The sequence below is a fragment of the Carcharodon carcharias genome, chromosome 31 (assembly GCF_017639515.1).
Source record: "Carcharodon carcharias isolate sCarCar2 chromosome 31, sCarCar2.pri, whole genome shotgun sequence".
Lineage (NCBI taxonomy): Eukaryota > Metazoa > Chordata > Chondrichthyes > Lamniformes > Lamnidae > Carcharodon > Carcharodon carcharias.
In genome coordinates, this window is record NC_054497.1 from 1,241,193 (window position 1) to 1,259,667 (window position 18,475).

General features: G+C 45.3%; 1 protein-coding gene across 1 annotated transcript in view; it reads right to left on the reverse strand.

Annotated features, from left to right (window-relative positions):
* Positions 1-16,544: 16,544 nt before the first annotated feature.
* The window catches only part of LOC121271819 (cytochrome P450 2J2-like), a 38,601-nt gene continuing 36,670 nt past the window's right edge, over positions 16,545-18,475 (reverse strand). Inside the window, exons 8-9 of the mRNA XM_041178110.1 lie at positions 18,126-18,267; positions 16,545-17,140 (exon numbers count right to left, since the gene is read on the reverse strand). Coding sequence (XP_041034044.1) covers positions 16,941-17,140; positions 18,126-18,267 — 342 coding nt within the window. The 3' untranslated portion in view covers positions 16,545-16,940. The remainder of the gene's footprint in view (positions 17,141-18,125; positions 18,268-18,475) is intronic.

Sequence of the window (18,475 nt, forward strand, 5' to 3'; positions counted from 1 at the left end):
ATTGCGACCATTTTGCTCAGTTGTATTTCTGGGGTAGCTGTATGGAGCAGATTTCCACTTTTTTGTCCTCTCAAGATCTTGGTTTGTAATAGATTCCTCTTATTAGGACCGTTACTCTGCAAATCCAAGCACAATAATTCGATGAGAGAAAGAGAGAGAGAATGAGAGACTCAGATCCTACAGCCTTTCAGTATATCCTTCAGATCTCTGCTCTGACCGATGTAAACAGTTCTCAAAAAGCCTTGCTGGCTGAATATTCCAGAGGAATTTAATTACCATACCTGCTGTAGCCAGGGTGTTGTAGAACTGGTAATTATATTTTTTTTAGGTCTCATCTCAGAAACGTTTGAAGAGTATTTGTGTAAAATTCAACAGGAAATGGAGTCTTCCTCACTCCCTGGGGTGGTGGGGGTCAGAGTCGGTGGGAGTGGGTAGGGCAGTAGTTTGAGAGTCTATTCCTTTTGATTCCACCTCGGGTTTGGGGACTGAGGGGGAATGGAGTGGAGTGCAAGCTATATATTCAGCTGGCTGGCTTCCATTGACTGTTGCAATTTATTAAAAATGCAGCCATAAAAAAGACATTTGAAATTGTACACTTTTCTTTAAAAAAACACACCCCTGTAACAATATATCTACAGCAATCATCAACTAGACTCTCACAAGTCACTAAGCAGTCATGCAGTCACATAACAGTGCCACACGTACAGGACAAGATATTGTACATAATCATAGGATTATAGGTATAGAAGGAGGCTATTTGGCCCATTGTGCCTGTGCTTGCTCTACGGTAGAGCAATCCAATCAGCCCCATTCCCTTGTTCTTTACCCACAGCCGTGCTAATTTTTTCCCCTTCAAGTAGTGTATTTAATACCGAGATAGATAGGTTCTTGATTGGTAAGGGGATCAAAGGTTACGGGGAGAAGGCAGGAGAATGGGGTTGAGAAATTTATCAGCCATGATTGAATGGTGGAGCAGACTCAATGGGCCGAATAGCCTAATTTCTGCTCCTATGTCTTATGGTCTTATTCATCTAATTCCCTTTCGAAAGCTACGACTGGATCTACTGCCTTTCAGCAGGTGCTGGATCATCATAACTCAACGTGTAAAATATTTTGACTCCACGCTGCCTGTCGATCTTTTGCTGATTACATTAAATATGTGTCCAATTCTGCCACTGCAAACAATTTCTCCTTACTTACTCTACCAAATAATAATAGAGCAATAATAATCAAGCAGACAAAGCAGCCCGCTTGATTGGCAACCCATCCACAAATATTCACTCCCTCCACCACCGACACACAGTAGCAGCAGTGTGTGTACCATCTATAAGGTACTGCAATACTGCAGGAACTCACCAAGGCTCTTCAGACAGGATCTTTGCAACCCACGACCACTACCATCTAGAAGGACAAGTGCAGCAGACACATGGGAACACCACCACCTGGAAGTTCCCATCCAAGCCTCACACCATCCTGACTTGGAAATATATCGGCTGTTCCTTCACTGTCGCTGAGTCAAAATTCTCCCTAACAGCACAGTGGGTGTACCTACACCACAAGGGGCTGCAGCAGTTCAAGAAGGCAGCTCACCACCACCTTCTCAAGGGCAGTTAGGGATTGGCAATACATGCTGACCCAGCCAGCGAAGTCCACATGCCGTAAATGAATAGATAATAAAAACCAAGGAAACAGACCCGGACTGGAAGAAATCCCAAGCTGTTGACAGTGATAAACTGCAGCGGGAAGACAGTGTTTATACTCAGTAAAGGTGACATTAAGTGGGGCTTGGAGTTCCCTTCATTTGACCCTACCTGTGTCACAAGTTGACATGTTTTCAGCTTTATTAATCCCTGCTGATGTGGATGTAATTGAATGGTGGTAGAACAGAGTGTTCTGCACCGTTAAGCAATGTTATGCATCCAAGCAAACTCTGGCTAACTGAGCGAAGGTGGAAATCAGTCTTGCATTACAGATCCTTATTGAGATGAAAGCAGGGTTCTGTTTGTGCATGTCTCTGCCTTGTCTCAGTGGGCCACACACTTGCCTCTAGAGTTCGAAGTTTATGGGTTCATAGCCCCACTCCATGGGGCAAGAACAATAAAACTACCCGGAAGTTCCGGTGCAGTGCTACGCAAGTGCTGCACCATCTTTCCAATAAGGTGTAGAAGTCAGGCTCCTGTCCCCTCTCTCAAGTGAATGTAAAAGATCCCACGGCACTATTCGGTGAAGAGCAGAGTTGCCTATAGTGCCCTAGCCAATATTCATCCTTCTCACAGCTTAACTTGAAAAAAACTGATCATTGTCACGTTGCTGTTTGTGGGAACTTGCTGTCTTTCCTGTATTACAGCAGTGACTGTGCTTTATTGACTATAAAGTGCTTTGGGACAGATTTCTCCAGCCTCTGGCTGAAAAGGTGCTTCCTGACACCACATCTGGACAGCCTGGCTTTAATTTTAAGGCTATATCCCATTGGTCTGGACTCCCCTAACCAGAGGAAATGCTTTCTCTCCATCTCCTCCTCTGGGTACTATGCCCTAAGAGGGCATGGGTGTCCATAGACTTCTCCATGATCATGCTAGGCAAAGTGCTGCAGTGGTTTGCTTTTGCCTTCTGCAGAATGGATGACTAGGAAACTCTCCTGCTCTTATTACCAGCCATCAAGCACATTGGAAGGATTTACAGGCTGACCACTAATCTGTTTGGCCACATTATGAGCAAATCTTCCTTAGTCATCAAGTCCTGTAGTGGGATTTGAACCAGGAGTTTATAACACAAAGGCAGTGATGCTACCACTGCACTGCAAGAACCCCCTCTATCTGCCCCACTGAAATCCTTTACACTTCTTAAACATCTCAATTAGATCATCCCCTAATCTTCTATACTCAAGGGAATACAAGCCTAGACTATACAACCTAATGTCATAATTTAACATTCCTAGCCTAGGTATCATTCTGCTGAATCTACAGTGGCATCCCCCAGCACCCTAACCCTTATGCCACCCCCACCCCTGCCCCCACTCCCACCCTCACTTCTGCCCCAAGGGCCAATATATCCACTCAGCTTGTATTGGAGCAAGCTTTCAGACTATTAACTCAAGCAACTTATAGACAAGTTGAACCTCCTGAAGATGCTGTTATCCAAATCAAAGGATGCACATATCTTTCGGGAGGAGTGAGGAGAGAGGATGTGAAGATACTTGGGTCAGAGATTTTCTATCAAAGCGTGGACTCCACTGATGTGTGATTGTATGTCTCCGCAGCTTGACATTGATGCCGGCTGACTCATTGTCCACTCGTGGATTTTTCTGCTCCTAGCTGGGGTTTGAAGCTCTCGCAGTATGTTCCAACTAGTCTACGCCGGTGAATATGCTCTACATGAACTTCCCCCGACCCCACTTCATCTCACCCCATCTACATGTCCTTCTGTTCCTTTCCCCCTCATGGATTTATCTAGGTCCATGCTAATAGAAGGGAACATTTACCAGTGACAGTTTTACAGCCACCAAGCATGATAAATAATATAGCAGTATGTTCAGAGAGTTGCCGAGTGTTTCCTGATTCCATTTATCAATTTATTCAAGGGGCCTGAGTAATAAAAGCACTGGATATGTGTTTCCAGTGGTTCTTCGGAAAGGGGCAATATTTCATCAGAATATCTTCAAGGTTAGTGTTAGTAATGAGATAGTTTTATTAGGTTTGGTGGAGCTGTGTGCATACAACAACTGCATTTATATGGCGCCTTTAATGTAGCAAAATTTCCTAAGGTGATTCTCAGGAGCTTTCTCAAATAATAATGTGACATCAACTCAAATCAGGAGACACTAGGGCAGGTTGTCAGAAGCTGGATTGAAGGGGTAGATTTTGAGGAGCATCTTAAAGGAAGAGACAGAGAGAGTTGTAGAAGATGGAAAAGTTCAGGGGAGGGATTCCAGAGCTTGGGGTTTTGGCACATCAGTCAATGGTAGAGCGACGAGAAAATGGATGCTTAAGGGGACAGAGGAAAGCAGCGATCTCGGAGGAGTTTATAGAGGTAGTAACAGGCCACGGAGGTATTTGAAAACAGGCAAAAGGGACCAAGGATGCCTCCCCCAAATATTTTCTGATGTTTAAAAAGTATTTTTGTGTGGCCAGGAGGTTTTCCTGAAATCCAAGTACATCACATCTGCTACCTAACCTACGCCATCAATAAAACTGCCATGTTAGATGGGCAAGAACTCGAACTCAGGAACCCAAATTGGCAATCCCCAACGATTTTTTTATTTTTGTCCAGATGTTTTATGATTTTATCCTTAATTAGGGTTTATATATTGTTACTTAGAAAGGATGTTTTATAGTCTCGTGTTTCTTGCACCATTTTGACTTTCTTAAAAATAGGAGTTGCCTATTAGCCCCATGTAACCAGCTAGGAATTCCTTTAAACTTCCTTCATTAGTCCATTCACCAGCACTTCAGTGAAGGATTCGCAATATCCATTAAACTACACGAGGGCTTCTTTTTGGGATTAACTCTGGTTGGAGCAATTAGTAGATGGAGTGGGAGTTGGTGGTGGAGTGGTGATGTCGTTAGAGCAGTAATCTAGAGGCCCAGGTTCTAAATCCCATCACAGCATCAATTAAAAAGTGCAGCATTAAAAGCTAGTCAACTTGATTGTGGCCTGGTTTGTTAATGCCTGTTATTTCATCCCCTCCCCAAGCCTTTAGGGAATGAAACCTGCTGCTCCTTCCCTGGTCTGGCCTACCCCACAGTGATGTGGTTGACTCTGAAATGTTCATAGGCAATAAATGCCGACCTTACCAGTGATGCCCACATCCTATGAAAGAATAAAGGGGATTGGGGGGGGGGGAGAAAAAAGGAATGTTGTGCTAAAACTGAAGGGAAGGAAGATTCCACAAGTCAGTTGTGAGACCAGCACCTGGCTCAGTGAGGGAGCACTCTTGCTTCTGAGTCAGAATATTGTGGGTTCGAGTCCCATTCAAGCTGCAGGCATTGAGGCTGAATCTCTTTGCAGTACTGAGGGAGTGCTGCATCATCAGTCTATCTTTCAGATGCCATATTATACCAAGGCGTTATCGGCCTCTCAAATTAAAGATCCCATGTGGCATGACTTTGAAAAAGAGCAGAGGAGTTCTCTGTGATGTCCGGCCTACAATATTTATTCATTAACGAACATTTACTGAAACAGAGAATCATTGCTGTCTGCAGGAGCTTGATGCATGCAAGTTGGTTCTTATCTTTCCTACATTACAGGGAATATGCTTCAAAAGTGCTTCATTGGCTGTAAAAAGCTGGGAAATTTCTGAGGGCCTGAATAATGCTATATAATGCAAGTCTTTCTTTCTCTATATACCGCTTCACTTAACCTCCTGCAGAATGAGGGCAGTTTTCTCCAGGGCTTTTGGCTGGAGCATCAGTCCTCGCTGTTGAACAACATCAGGAAGAAAGGGACAATGACTGGATGCGGATGGGGAGATGTATCTGTGGTGTAGTGAGAAAGGACAAAGTTAGGAACCAGCACCTCAGGGGGCCAGTGAAAATTGTGGGAGCATCGAGAGAAAGGATTGAAATGGCCTGACCATCTGTTATGGGGAGAGCGAGCGAGAGAGAGAGAGAGAGAGAATGTGGTGAAGAGAGTGGAGGAGAGAGGACTGCCAGGAAGAAGGAAAAGACCAGGTGGACTGATGTGGTGGTGAGAGAGTTAAACAGCAGGGTTGTAAGAGGAAGGGGTGCCTGACAGGAAGTGATGGCGAATGGACTGACATTGTGCCGACCCCAACTAAACTGGGAGAAGCCAAAAGATGACGGACTGCTTAAAGATGAGGTGGCGGAATTGAAAAAGTAAACACTCTCGGAAATGCATCCAAAGCCGACCCTTCCTAAAGACAAACCCCTCTTGTTTGGCAGTAAAAGGCTAATAAAAGGGGAAGAATGTGCCTTGTTCAGTGGGAATGGGTGTCAGCGTTACACCTGCCCTCGCCAGCAGAGGGCAGCCTGTCCTAGGGTATCAGGATGCAGCACTGGAGGGCGTAAGGACAGAGCACAATGTGAGCTGGAATTGTTTATGCTGAGAGAGAGCGATCAAGGAAATGCTTCCACATTCAGTCACAGCAATAGGCTTTTGATGAGCTGATTTCGATGTGTGCAGCCGTGCCTTACATAAGGAATGTTTCGATTAAATAACCCCACCCACAACCCACTCCTCTCTCCTGCCGTTTTCTGTGTTGTGATCGATTGGTTTATTTTCCTGTTTCTGTCCCCTCGCGGAGGGAGAGAAGTTGAAAATTAGTGCTCGGTTCTCATTTGTCTCTCGTCTGCCATTTCTCAGTGAGGGAGAACTCTTGCTTCTGAGTCAGAATATTGTGGGTTCGAGTCCCACTCAAGCTGCAGGCATTGAGGCTGAATCTCTTTGCAGTACTGAGGGAGTGCTGCATCATCAGTCTGTCTTTCAGATGCCATATTATACCAAGGCGTTATCGGCCTCTCAAATTAAAGATCCCATGTGGCACGACTTTGAAAAAGAGCAGGGGAGTTCTCTGTGATGTCCGGCCTACAATATTTATTCATTAACGGACATTTACAAAGACAGAGAATCTGATCATTGCTGTCTGCAGGAGCTTGATGCATGCAAGTTGGTTCCTATCTTTCCTACATTACAGGGAATTTGCTTCAAAAGTACTTAATTGGCTGTAAAGAGCTGGGGAATTTCTGAGGGCCTGAATAATGCTATATAATGCAAGTCTTTCTTTCTCTATATACCTCTTCACTTAACCTCCTGCAGAATGAGTGCAGTTTTCTCCAGGGCTTTTGGCTGGAGCATCAGTCCTCGCTGTTTAGTTTACATTGAACTTTGGCTGGAGAATCGGCTCAATCTATACACTTTTGGCTGGAGCATCAGTCCTCGCTGTTTAGTTTACATTGAACCTTGGCTGGAGAATCGGCTCAATCTATGCACTTGACTGCTTGACCTTTACCAATCAAACAGAGAGAGTCCGAGCAAATTTTGAATCCAGAATAGTCAAAATTGGAAGTGGGCATTTTGTCGATCAGGGTGATGCTATTTTGGGATGCTTATAGTCCTGAAGATTAGTGCTCTCCCTTTTAAAGGTGTTGGAGATGATGAAAAAAATGGATTGAGTTTGTAATAAACTTAGAATGGAGGGTGGATTTCTTGTAAGAAACAGTAAACTTTATTTACAGAGCTCCTGGTGAAGCTACACGCTTGTTCCAAGACCAAGGCTAGAAAAAACCTCTGCCCCTAAGATTACCAGCGCTTAGGGCTGATTCGTCTGTACAGGCAACAAGGTTTAACTTACAATTACTACATTCCTCATGCTATAATTTTGTTTTACCACTCTTATTTACAAAAATATCTTAACCCATATCATATACAGTTTATGTAATTATAAATTTAGTCTTTGAGGAGGCTTTTGGACTCGGTTCAGAGACGCAACTCTACAACTGGAGGCTTTTCAATTAGATCGACTTGACCAGGAACTGCAGCATCAGGGACATCCTTAGATAATGGCAGCTCAGAATGATTTACTTCAGCAGAGATATTGGGTATGCCTATTCTTTGTCAATCTGGCACCTCATGGGTCAAAGGTTCAACTTTGATTTCAGGTGGATTAGCTGGTTGTTGGAGGGTGTCTTGACTTCTGAGATGATCCACGTGTTTCCTAACACTCCTGTTTCCCACTTCTATCTGACAAGATAAAGGTCCTGTTTCAGAGACGATTAAACCAGGGATCCAGTTGCAAAATTTCATACAAAAACTGACTCTCCCACAGTAAGTTTTCGATCTTTACTGTGAAAATCATGATTGACTCTCTGACTGCTCTGGTTTTTCTCCATTAGCAATTCAGAAGGTGTTGAACCCTTGGTTGCATGAGGAGTCATGCAATAGTTGAACAGAAATCTTGAATTTCGTGTTTCCAATATTCCCTTGGATAGGTTCCTCATGTCTGTTTTAAAGGCTTGTCCTGCTTTTTCTGCTAACCCTCGAATGAGGGATGATACGGTTTAATCTGATGTGTTTAATCTTGTTTAGGTTCACAAACCTTTGGAATTCAGTACTAGTGAAAGCAGTACCATTGTCTGACACAATAACTCCTGACAGACCATGTACACTGAAACATTGGTGCAGCTTTTCAATGATTGCACACGATGTCAGTAACCTCGCTTCATATCACATCCATCCACTTTGAATGTGCGTTGATGATCACAGGAAAAATGGTACCTAAAAATGGGGACCTACATAGTCTGTATGTGGTCTAACCCAGGGTCAACCAGGCCACTCTCACAGATGCAGCGGAGCTGAAATGCGCAACTTCTGCTGTTGCTGGCACCGGAGACGGTGTTTAACCATTTTTATCTATATCACTGTCTATACCTGGCCACCTCACAAGACATTGTGCGAGCATCTTCATTTTCGAAATACCAGAATGCACACTATGGAGTTCTGTCACTAGTGGTTCTCTTCCTTGCAGAGGGTTGGTGACTCTTGTTCCCCACAACAAGATACCACCTTGTCAGCTCAGTTCAGACTTATGGGCATGAAATGGTTTTCATTCTTCAGAGACTTGAGCATTTGACCATCCTTGCAACACCTCTTCACAGACTCTTGATAAAATTGGATCCTGGTTTGACCAATTCTTTAACTGTCTGGAGCAGACTGGTGAGGAGTCCAGGAAATTCAACAAAAGCACTACCTCTTGAGGTACTGGGGCATGTGTAATGCTCTCTGGCAAAGGAAAGCGACTGAGGGCATCTGCATTTGCTATATGCACATCCAGATGGTGCATAAAAGTGCACTCATACGCCAACAAAATTAAAGCCCACCTTGGAATTCTAGCAGAGGCTATGAGTGGGCTTGCCTTATCTTCACTAAACAAACCTGACAGTGGTTTGGGATCTGATACTGTGGTGAAGTGTCAACCCTGCAAATATTGATGTAACTCCTTTACTCCAAATACGATAGATAAACCTTTTTCGAGTTGTGAGTAACCTTTCTCAGCTGCAGAAAGGCTTCTGAATACATATCTTATTGGTCTTTCAGACTTGATCTCTGTATTTTTTTTGTGTGTTTGCCACAGGACTTTTCTCTCATGTTTCATCTTAATTTCACCGTCGGCCAAATTTCTCTCTGGCAAAATCTTAACTTGGTTCAGTTTGGGGGGTTCAGCTACCCATTCGCACCTTGGAAAGTTCCATTACTTTTCCTCCTAAAGCTTATTTTGTTTCTATCAACTGATTCTTCAGCCCTTCTGTCTCTCTTTTGTATCTTTGGTCTTCCTCTTGGAACGTTGACCATTGTTGGTATTCTTTCTTCCAACTGTTTCCTCAGTTGGGTCAGGGCGGCACTGCATTCGTATAGCCTCTTTTCATGATTTTCCTGTGGGATCGCCCCTGACCTGAGGGACCCTTGCTACCGGTGAAGGTCCTTCTGTTCATCTCTCTCATTCCAAAAAAGACCATCGCGTTCCCTCATCAATTCAGGGTTTCTTCCCATGCAGCCTTGAGAAACCTCTGACCAGTATTCAACCAATCACAGCCCAGAAGACTAGGTCGTTTTCCTGTTACAACAATTATTGGCAACTGGGCTGTCTGTTGCCTGTAGGACACAGGTACAGAGGTGATGCCTTTTGCTTGTATTGCTTCTCCAGTGTATGTTTTTGGCTGAGCTGTGGTTTGCTCCACATTCAATGGCTGGATACTTTCTCTGAGATATTTAAAGATATGTTTCCCCACTACCCAGAAGGGAAAAAAAACAGTTCAGACCAGTACTCTTATTTCCCAGTGTTTACTGGTGTTCCATTTTAATATTTACAAGACCAGTTTGGACCAGTACTCTTATTCCCCAGTTTTTACTGGTGTTCCAGTTTAATGTATACAAGACCAGTTCAGACCAGTACTCTTATTTACCAGTTTTTACTGTTTTTTTCTCCTTCTGGGCTCTGTGGTGGATGCTCCTGTGTCAACCTCCATGACAAGCGGCTTTCCATTTTGCTTGAAGGGTAACAGTGATTGGTTCAGTTTTCCTGGCCTTCAGATTGTGTAGGGAGTAGATATCAGCGTCGGCAGCTCCTGGTTCATTTATGTTGCGCACTTTATTCAACTTGACCTGCTGTCTGATTGGCTGTCCTGATCTAGCCCTGTGCTGTTTTACAACATGCTCTTTTTTCTGTGACAGCAGTGGCCATTCTGCCTCTCTGAAATCTTCGGGTTTCGGGTACATGATTACCCCCACCTCGAAATCACTTTAACTTCTGCATTGCTGATGAGCTGCTTCCAGCACTTCTTGTTTCTCTAGTGGTAGGGACTGAGTCCCACTTCAGAGAGGCCTCCCTGTGGCAGGTTCCTGCCCTAACTGTAGAACGGTGCCAAGCTGCACACTCTGCAGAGCCTGCGAGTCCCTCTCGGCGCTCTGCATTGCCAGCGCTATCTCCCTGGCGTGCTCCGGGTCCATCTTAACTTCTGCGGGCAGACGGCGCTGAATAGCTGCAAACCAGACGACCTAGCAACATGTCCTTTGAAGTGTGGCCGAGGTCACAGCGCTCCATTAGCTGCTTTAACTCCGTGATGTACATGGCGGCTGACTCATGGGGGGGCGGTGGGGCGGTGGGGGGAGGGCCTTACTCAAGGGTCGAACTTGAATCTGTTCATGATGACTGAAGGCTTAGGCTGGAAACGTCCCATTACGATATCCACCAGCTCGGTGAAGGGTCTGGGATTTAGCGCGTTCAGAGCCGTCAGGTCATGGGACGAGCTCTACATTTTGCTCCCACGGACGCTTAGGAGAATTGCCTTCTGCTTCTCCTCCACCATTATTTCGTTCGCCTACTAGAAACCTAGTTGCTCTATGTACTCACCCCTGTCCTCGATGGATGAGTCATATGGGTCAATGCAGAGAGGAATTGCTGGTGAGTATACTTTTTTGCTTTCTTCCCTTAAAAATCGAAATACTCACAGTCGCGAGGTGAGGTGCTGCGTTGGTGCTATTTATCCTCGTCGCCAATTGTAATAAACTTAGAGTGCAGGGCGGGTTTTTTGTAAGAAACAGTAAACTTTATTTACAGAGCTCCTGGTGAAGCTACATGCTCGTTCTGAGACCAAAGCTAGAAAAAACTCTGCCCTAAAATTACTCGTCTTAAGGCTGATTTGTCTGTACAGTCACATGATCCCCAAAAGGTTTAACTTACAATTACTGCAGAATTGATTAATGACTGCTTGCTTAATTTTCACCATGCCCTGGAATGAATATGGGTAGGCAACTAATTAATGCCCAAAGATAGCAATTACACAGCAAAGAGCTCACTGGAAATTGGGCAATCATTCATTAAACAATTGCTTAGAGGGGCTAATAACCAAGATTATGAAGGGAATAAGTACATCAATCGTCTTGAAGATTAGAATATGGGCACTGGATAACTATGGAGGAGGGAGATGTTACTAAAATCACCATGGAAACAGGCTCATGGCTACTCGATCACTCCAAAAAATGTATACTTAGCAACAATTATTATGGAAATGGACCCATAGCCCATGAATATGCTGCTCAGATCCCATCTGAAGTATTATGCACAGACTTGGTCACTGAATCAGAGGGTTTTATTGTATTTGAAGGGCGCAGGCACAAATCCTACTTCTACAGAGAGTTGAACCCAAGTTATGAGGGAAGACTAAAAGGAGCTGGGTGTGTTTTCTTTTGAAAAGAAGAGAATTAATGGTTCTTTACTGAAGGTTTTAAGAATTGATTGAAAGAAATGGCCCACTTTGGTAAGGGTTCTGATAACAAGGGACGGAAATTAAAAATGAGAATGTTTGGAAGAAAACGACAACTTGCCAGAATGAAAAAAGACATTAAAAACCAGGGAATAAAAGTACTGGTCTGAACAGTTTTTACTTCTGGGTCTTCAACAAGTGTGTAGTAGGTGCAGGTATAAATTACTGTTGAATGACATTTAAATTTGGCAGTATATAGCGGGTAGAGAGAAGAGAGAAAATAATTGAAAGGTTGTGGCTGGTCACAGGGGCTGAGATCTGAGATCTGTGAATGGTATTCACCACTAACAGGATGCTGCCTTGAAGCCAAAAAGACGTTCTGCCCATCACACAAGTGGGTAACGTGGTATATGACTGTCAGTGCCGGTGTGGTGCTGGGTATGTAGGCCGTATGTTACAAAGGCTGGTGGATCATGTCAAACAGCCTGTCCCAGCTGCTGTTTACAACAGACAAGGTACAGACTGTACCCAACCAGCCCGTGGCTGCAAAACTCAAAACACAGTGTTCAACATTAGATGGGATTCCACGATTAGACAACATTAGCTAAACAATCCTCAGTGTGCTAAGGATTACGCTGACAACCAATTTAAGGTTGTCAGTTGGGATCACAATGTGGCACATCTGCGTGTACTGGAAGTTACATATATTAACACACAGGGCCCTGTTCTTTACAGGAAGAACATGTACATACACTGTGCCTGTTTCAGCTAAACAAAGTAAGTGACAGCCATTCGCCGATTCATTCCTCAGGGCAATGTCTTGACCATTTAGGGTCAAGCTGCATGGTTTAAATTTCAAACAATGTTTGGCAGTTAACTGTCAGCTACCATCGGTGATGCATTCTCCGTGGCAACACCACTTTCCAATCAATCATCATTCTCTTCACATACAGTATAAGTTGTTGTTTTCCCCTTATATTGGTATTCTTGTGAGTGTCCTGATGAGTGTAAGATGAAAAGCTTCAACATGTCTCTTCTTTCAGCAATACTCACGGTCTGAGAATATTGTCATGCGGTGATCAGGCAAGGGGATTTGAGTCAAATATCTTTGGCTAGACAGCAGTGGAAGTTCCAATTTCAACCCCCAAGCAAATTCTGTTACTTTAATCTTCATTCGCCACTCCACACAAACCTCCCTCAGAATGCACAGCTGGGCATACAAAGCTCTTCTTGTATCTCATTGGGTTGTTTAATACAGGCAACAGGGGTCTCACTGGCTGGCGAGAGCACCGGTGAGAGCCTTGCGCCTCCTTCTTTGAGGCCGGCCAAATAAAGTGCCTCTCACCACTTAGGTGGTCAGCAGTGTACTTTCCCTGGGGTTAAGGACCCTGGAGCTGGAAATCCCATCCCTCCTGAGAGCTGCCAGCCAAGTAGAGGTGGTGCAGGCAGCACCATCAAGAGAGTAGTGGCAGCTAGTGCACGCGCCAGAGGCCTAGTCAATATAGGCCACAGCTGAGAAAGGGTGGGATGGGGGTCACAGGGTGGAGGTCGTGGGGGAGGGGTGGTCATCATCAAGAGCAGGGGGGTGAGGGGGATCGGTGGCTCTCAGCCAGCACCTGCTTCTTGATACCGGCTCTCTCGATAAGGCACGAGAAGTGCCTTTGAACAAGGGACCCCACCACCCCCCACACCACCAACCCCCCACCCCAGGAGTCTGTAAGCAAACAAAAAAAGGTTTGCTCTTCAGGCTTCCTGCTAGCTGAATGCCTCACCCACCACTGGGTGAATGCCAGCAAGATGAGGCCTTTGTCCATTTAAGGGCCTCAATTGGTGGCAGGAAGGCCGTCCATGAGCTTTCCCACCCCAACCCTAAATTGGGGCAGAGCTGGGTGGGAAGGCGGTGGAGTCCCTGCCCAATGAAATGCCCCCACCCCCCACCCCCCCACCGCAACCCCCCCCACCCCTCCCCCCACCACCCCCACAACTAAACTCGCCTTGGAGGACACTAAATTCTGCCCGTGGAATTATGTGAACTCTCTGCCCCTCTTCAGCTTATCCTTGAGATATTTGACACCCGCCTGACCTCAGTTTAACATTTTCTTGATGATACTGGAAGGGAAACAATGGCCTGAGCTTCCCCATGGATATTGGACCCCCAATGTCGGGGAGAAAAGCGGCTGGTGAGCCAGCAGCGGGACGCTCTTAATAATTTCACGACAGGGGACCGTCAGCGGGCTTCTCCGCCCAGTGACGGAAGGCGACCAGGCCCCTGATCGCTGCCGAGGGAGCCCCCGAGCCTCAGGCAGGTAAGGTTAAAAAGAACGGAAGATTCGGCGGGTCAAGGGTCAGAGTGTAAGCCCCTCTGGGACAAAAGCTGGGGCCACAGATGCTACCTTTCTAGCCCTTTAGCCCCCCCCTCTTTGGACCAAGGAGCGTCTGGCTCCAGTGGCCCTGTGCGGGGATCTGGCCTCCGTTAAGCTAGTGGCCTTCCCATGTGGTGGGGACAGTGGGTGGGGGGGTGCTGCCCCACTGTTGGGAAATCCCAGTGGTCCCATAGGGTGGGCCTTTAACCGTGTAAATGATCCGCCCGTCTCCTTGGGCAGTCACTCTGCATTCAGCCCCACTGCTGGACACATGGTCTGGTGATGAGACTGGCTCAGGGACATGTTGAGGCCTGACTGTCCACTATGTGAGCACCCCTGTGCCTCCCCAATCCTCCCCCACTACCCCTGCACCAACCCCCCTCCCCACCCCTGCTCCCGCCATCCTCACCTGCCTCCTAGGGACTGGTAAAATTTAAAATTTTGCCCAACCTTTCAGCAGGATTTTAGTGGGCTGAGTGTGTTGACCGTGGAACTACATTTAGCCCTGCTCTAGGATGAGGCTTCAAAAAGATTCCATTTTTCTGTACAAGTTTATTATTTAAACCGTGATCCATAAATTCCACTTTAATGTGGTGGTTATCTGAAGTATATTTGTTAAAAAAAATGCTTTAATTTGAGTTACAAAAAATCTAAATAATTACATTGTAAGTTTCAACCTCCCCGTTGATAATCCAACTATAGTCAAACAGCAAAGGGCACTTTTAGACAGAGTGTTTATCAACAATGCTAAATCCTGCAGTGAATTCCTCATTTATTTAATTTTAGGCTACATTTCTAGTAGTTACAAATGAATCATATGGATGGAAGACCCTAAGATATCACAGGAACACAAGGATGGGAAGCAGGAGTAGGCCATTCGGCCCCTCGAACCTGCTCTGCCATTCAATAAGATCATGGCTGATCTGAGTCTGGCCTCAGCTCCACTTTCCTGTCTTCCCACCACCGCGCCCCCCCCAATAACTCTTGATTGACTTACTGACCAAAAATCTGTCAAACTTAGCCTTGAGTGTATTCAGTGACTCAGACTCCAATGCTCCCTGTAGAGGAGAATTCCACAGACGAGCAACCCTGTGGAGAAAAAATAATTCTCGCCATCTCCACCTTAAAAGGGAGATCCCTAATTTTTAAACAGTGTCCCCTAGATCTAGACTCCTCCACAAGGGGAAACATTGTCTCAGAATTCACCCTGTCAAGCCCCTAACATCTTAACATTTTCAAAAAGATTGCCTCTCGTTCTTCTAAACTCCAATGCTCATATATCACATTGGAGAGGGTACAGAGGAGAATCACAAGAAAGAATCCAGGGATGAAGAACTGTAGCTACGAGGATAGATTGGAGAGGTTGGGACTCTTTCCCTTGGAGAAAAGGAGGCTGAGAGGAGACTTGTTAGAGGTATTCAAGATCCTGAGGGGTATGGATAGGGTAAATAGTGAGAAACCATTCCATCTCAAGAACCAGAGGGCACAGATTCAAAATAATTGGAAAAAGGAGTATAAGTCATGTGAGGAAAATTTTTTTCACCCAGAGGGTGGTTGCAGGCAGATTTGGTTGAGGTATTCAAAAGGGAATTGGATTTCTATGTGAAAAGAGAGAATGTGCAAGGTTACGGGGATACAGCAGGCAGAGGCTTTTTCAGAGAGCCAATGCAGACTCGATGGGCTGAATGGCCTCCTTCTGCACTTAAAATTCTGTGATTCAATGGGTATGTGCCTAATCTGCTCAATCTTTCCTCATAAGATAAGGCCTTCACCCCAGGAATCAGTCAAACTCAAAAGGCAAACCAATCTTTGAACAATAACGAATGTACAAAACGCATTGGTCCCAATAATTATGGGGAGCCAGGGGCAAGTGTGGAAGGTGGTGTTCTGGATGGCAAAGCCTGGGTTGCTGGATGTCCTGCCGAAATTAGCTGAAGAGGTACTTTAAATATTCCTCCCAATAGCCAGGCTGATTGGCTGTCTGTCGAAAAGGAGACCCTGAGTACAAGGCCCAATCTGGGATGCAGGCTGAGGGTGACAGAAGGAGAGTTAAAAGTAGATGAGAGAACATCGTTGGGATGACAGGGGGCTGCTCAGAGTTGGGGGGCATGTTGGCAGGAGAGAAAGGAGAGCAGGATGGGAGATTGTGGGGGATGGTAATCATGGGGATGTAAGTTTGTTGGCCCCGGAGGAAAGACCCTTGTTCCTCCTGACCCACAAGCTGTGCTGTAAAGCCACTTACCTTATAGACCTGGACCTAGTCCCCTCTTTCTACCTGCCATGTTTCCCGAGGTCCGGGAAGTGCAGTAGAAATGAGTTAATAGGTGTAAAAGTGGAGGCAGGTAACCATGTTAAAATCTTTAACCAATCATCACGATTCCCAAGGCTGGATTGGTCACACACATCCCACCATCGTTAAAACCACAAGTGGGGGGGTTTGTAATTTTTCAAATTTTAATTCTCACTTGACCTAAACCCATCATTCTTGGGGGTTAAAATTAACCCCCATGGCTTGAGAACACAGCAATTTAACGTGGAAACATGAAAATAGAAAAATGGAAACAGAAAGAATCTATACATTTAAGAACTGTTCATCGTTTGGATTTGCAGATACTGATGGAGGCAAGGTTGTTGGTAACCTTTACCTTTTGTTGAATATTATACAATATGTACAATACAAGGCTCAGCACGAGGCTTTACATAGAACTATCTCTCAGCATGCTTTGTTGCCATGTGGTCTTACATCACTGATGATGTAGGTCATATGTTTACATATTTAACATTAACCTGTTGTATTACAATAATCTTCAGCCTTCACTGAATCTAATTCCACCTCATCATCACTGCATTAACTCTGAAGTCACAGGTCATCGCTCGGTGCCATCCTGTATCTTATTTGCATCTTATATGGCCGTGGCATTACTATGCTTTTATACAAGCCTTTCAGGTCTGGAGAGGAACTTTTGTCAGGCCAGCAAAACACAAAATTCTGAAGGAGCGAGGTGAAGAACAGGAAGAGCTCCATCTTGGCCAATTTTTCCCCAAGGCATGCACGTAGACCTATTTGTGAATCAAGATGGAAGAAGATTTGTTGAGTAAAACTTAGGAAGAGCTGAAAGTGTTCATACCACAGGTAGGGTTTTTAGTCCCCAACAACAGAGAGCATGGGGTCTAGTTGGGGGCAAGGTTTGTGCCTCTGCCTAGCATTGCAATTTCCTGCCCCCGCACCATTTTCCTGGATGGTATGCAGCAGGGCTAGCTGTCCACAAGTAGCAGGTAGCCAGCTGAGCTACTTAAAGCCAACTTACATCAATTGGCTTCAAGGCTGCTCTTGGGGATAAACCCAGTTGGCTCGAGGCAGACTCCCAGTGCCAGACCAGTGAGGCCAATGCCCGGGACAGGCTTTGAAGTCCTCCTCACCAGCCCATAGTTTCAGTTGCAGCTGCAGACTGCCCTGTGGGTGAGGTTTCCCCTCTAAAATGGTGCCTTGGCTGCCGATTCTGCTCTTAATTTGAAAATGTAGGAAGCTGTAGAGATCTTGAGCTGCCCTCTCACTCTCCCTGAAAAGGCAGCCTGCTTCTTGCACACTGGACAGCCTCCTATTGGTGGTCCAGCTTTGAGAGCCTGCATGCCATAATGAATTGGATGGTGAGCCAACTAGTCCAATTATCAAACTGAGGGAAAACCACTGCTGGTTGACTGATCCCCATGTAGTGTTGGGTACTGACCTCATTTGACCCTCATGTTGGGGGTCCTCAGGTAGGGAAAATCCAATCTCATTTTTCAGATCCTCTTGCCTTCAGGGCCATAGCACCTTCTCAACAGTCCACACACCAAAGTAAGATAATATTGACAATGACATGCTGAAAGAGTGGAGGTCCATAAATCTTGGAGTGCCACCTTCAGTGGTTTAGCTTTACAGCACGTAGCCATTCCTAATGGCCCATTTGGAGAGTCCCCCCATGGGATAGAGGTAAGGTGAAAATCAAATTCATTCACGCTGATGTCAAATCAGCATCTGAGCCGGCAGCTGGTCACCACTCACCCATCGAAAATGCAATGAATGCGTCTGGTTTGAAGAATTCTCCATTTTCATTCAGGAAGTTTTCGGGATTGAACTGGTTTGGATGTTTCCACTGGGTCTCCTCAAACAAGACTGATGACAGGTTTATTAGAATAAAAGTCCCCTAGAATGACAGTGTAAAACAACTTTGAGGTACATGGTTAAATAAAGATACTACACTCAGTTCTTGCACATGTTATTAGCTCCGTAGCCTACATTTCCCCATCAAGGGTGTAATGAAAAGCTAAATGCATTCCCCCTTAAACACCATCTCCTGGAGAACACTGTTGAAATCTATGCCTGCATTGTGTGGAAGTTTATACACCAGGGAT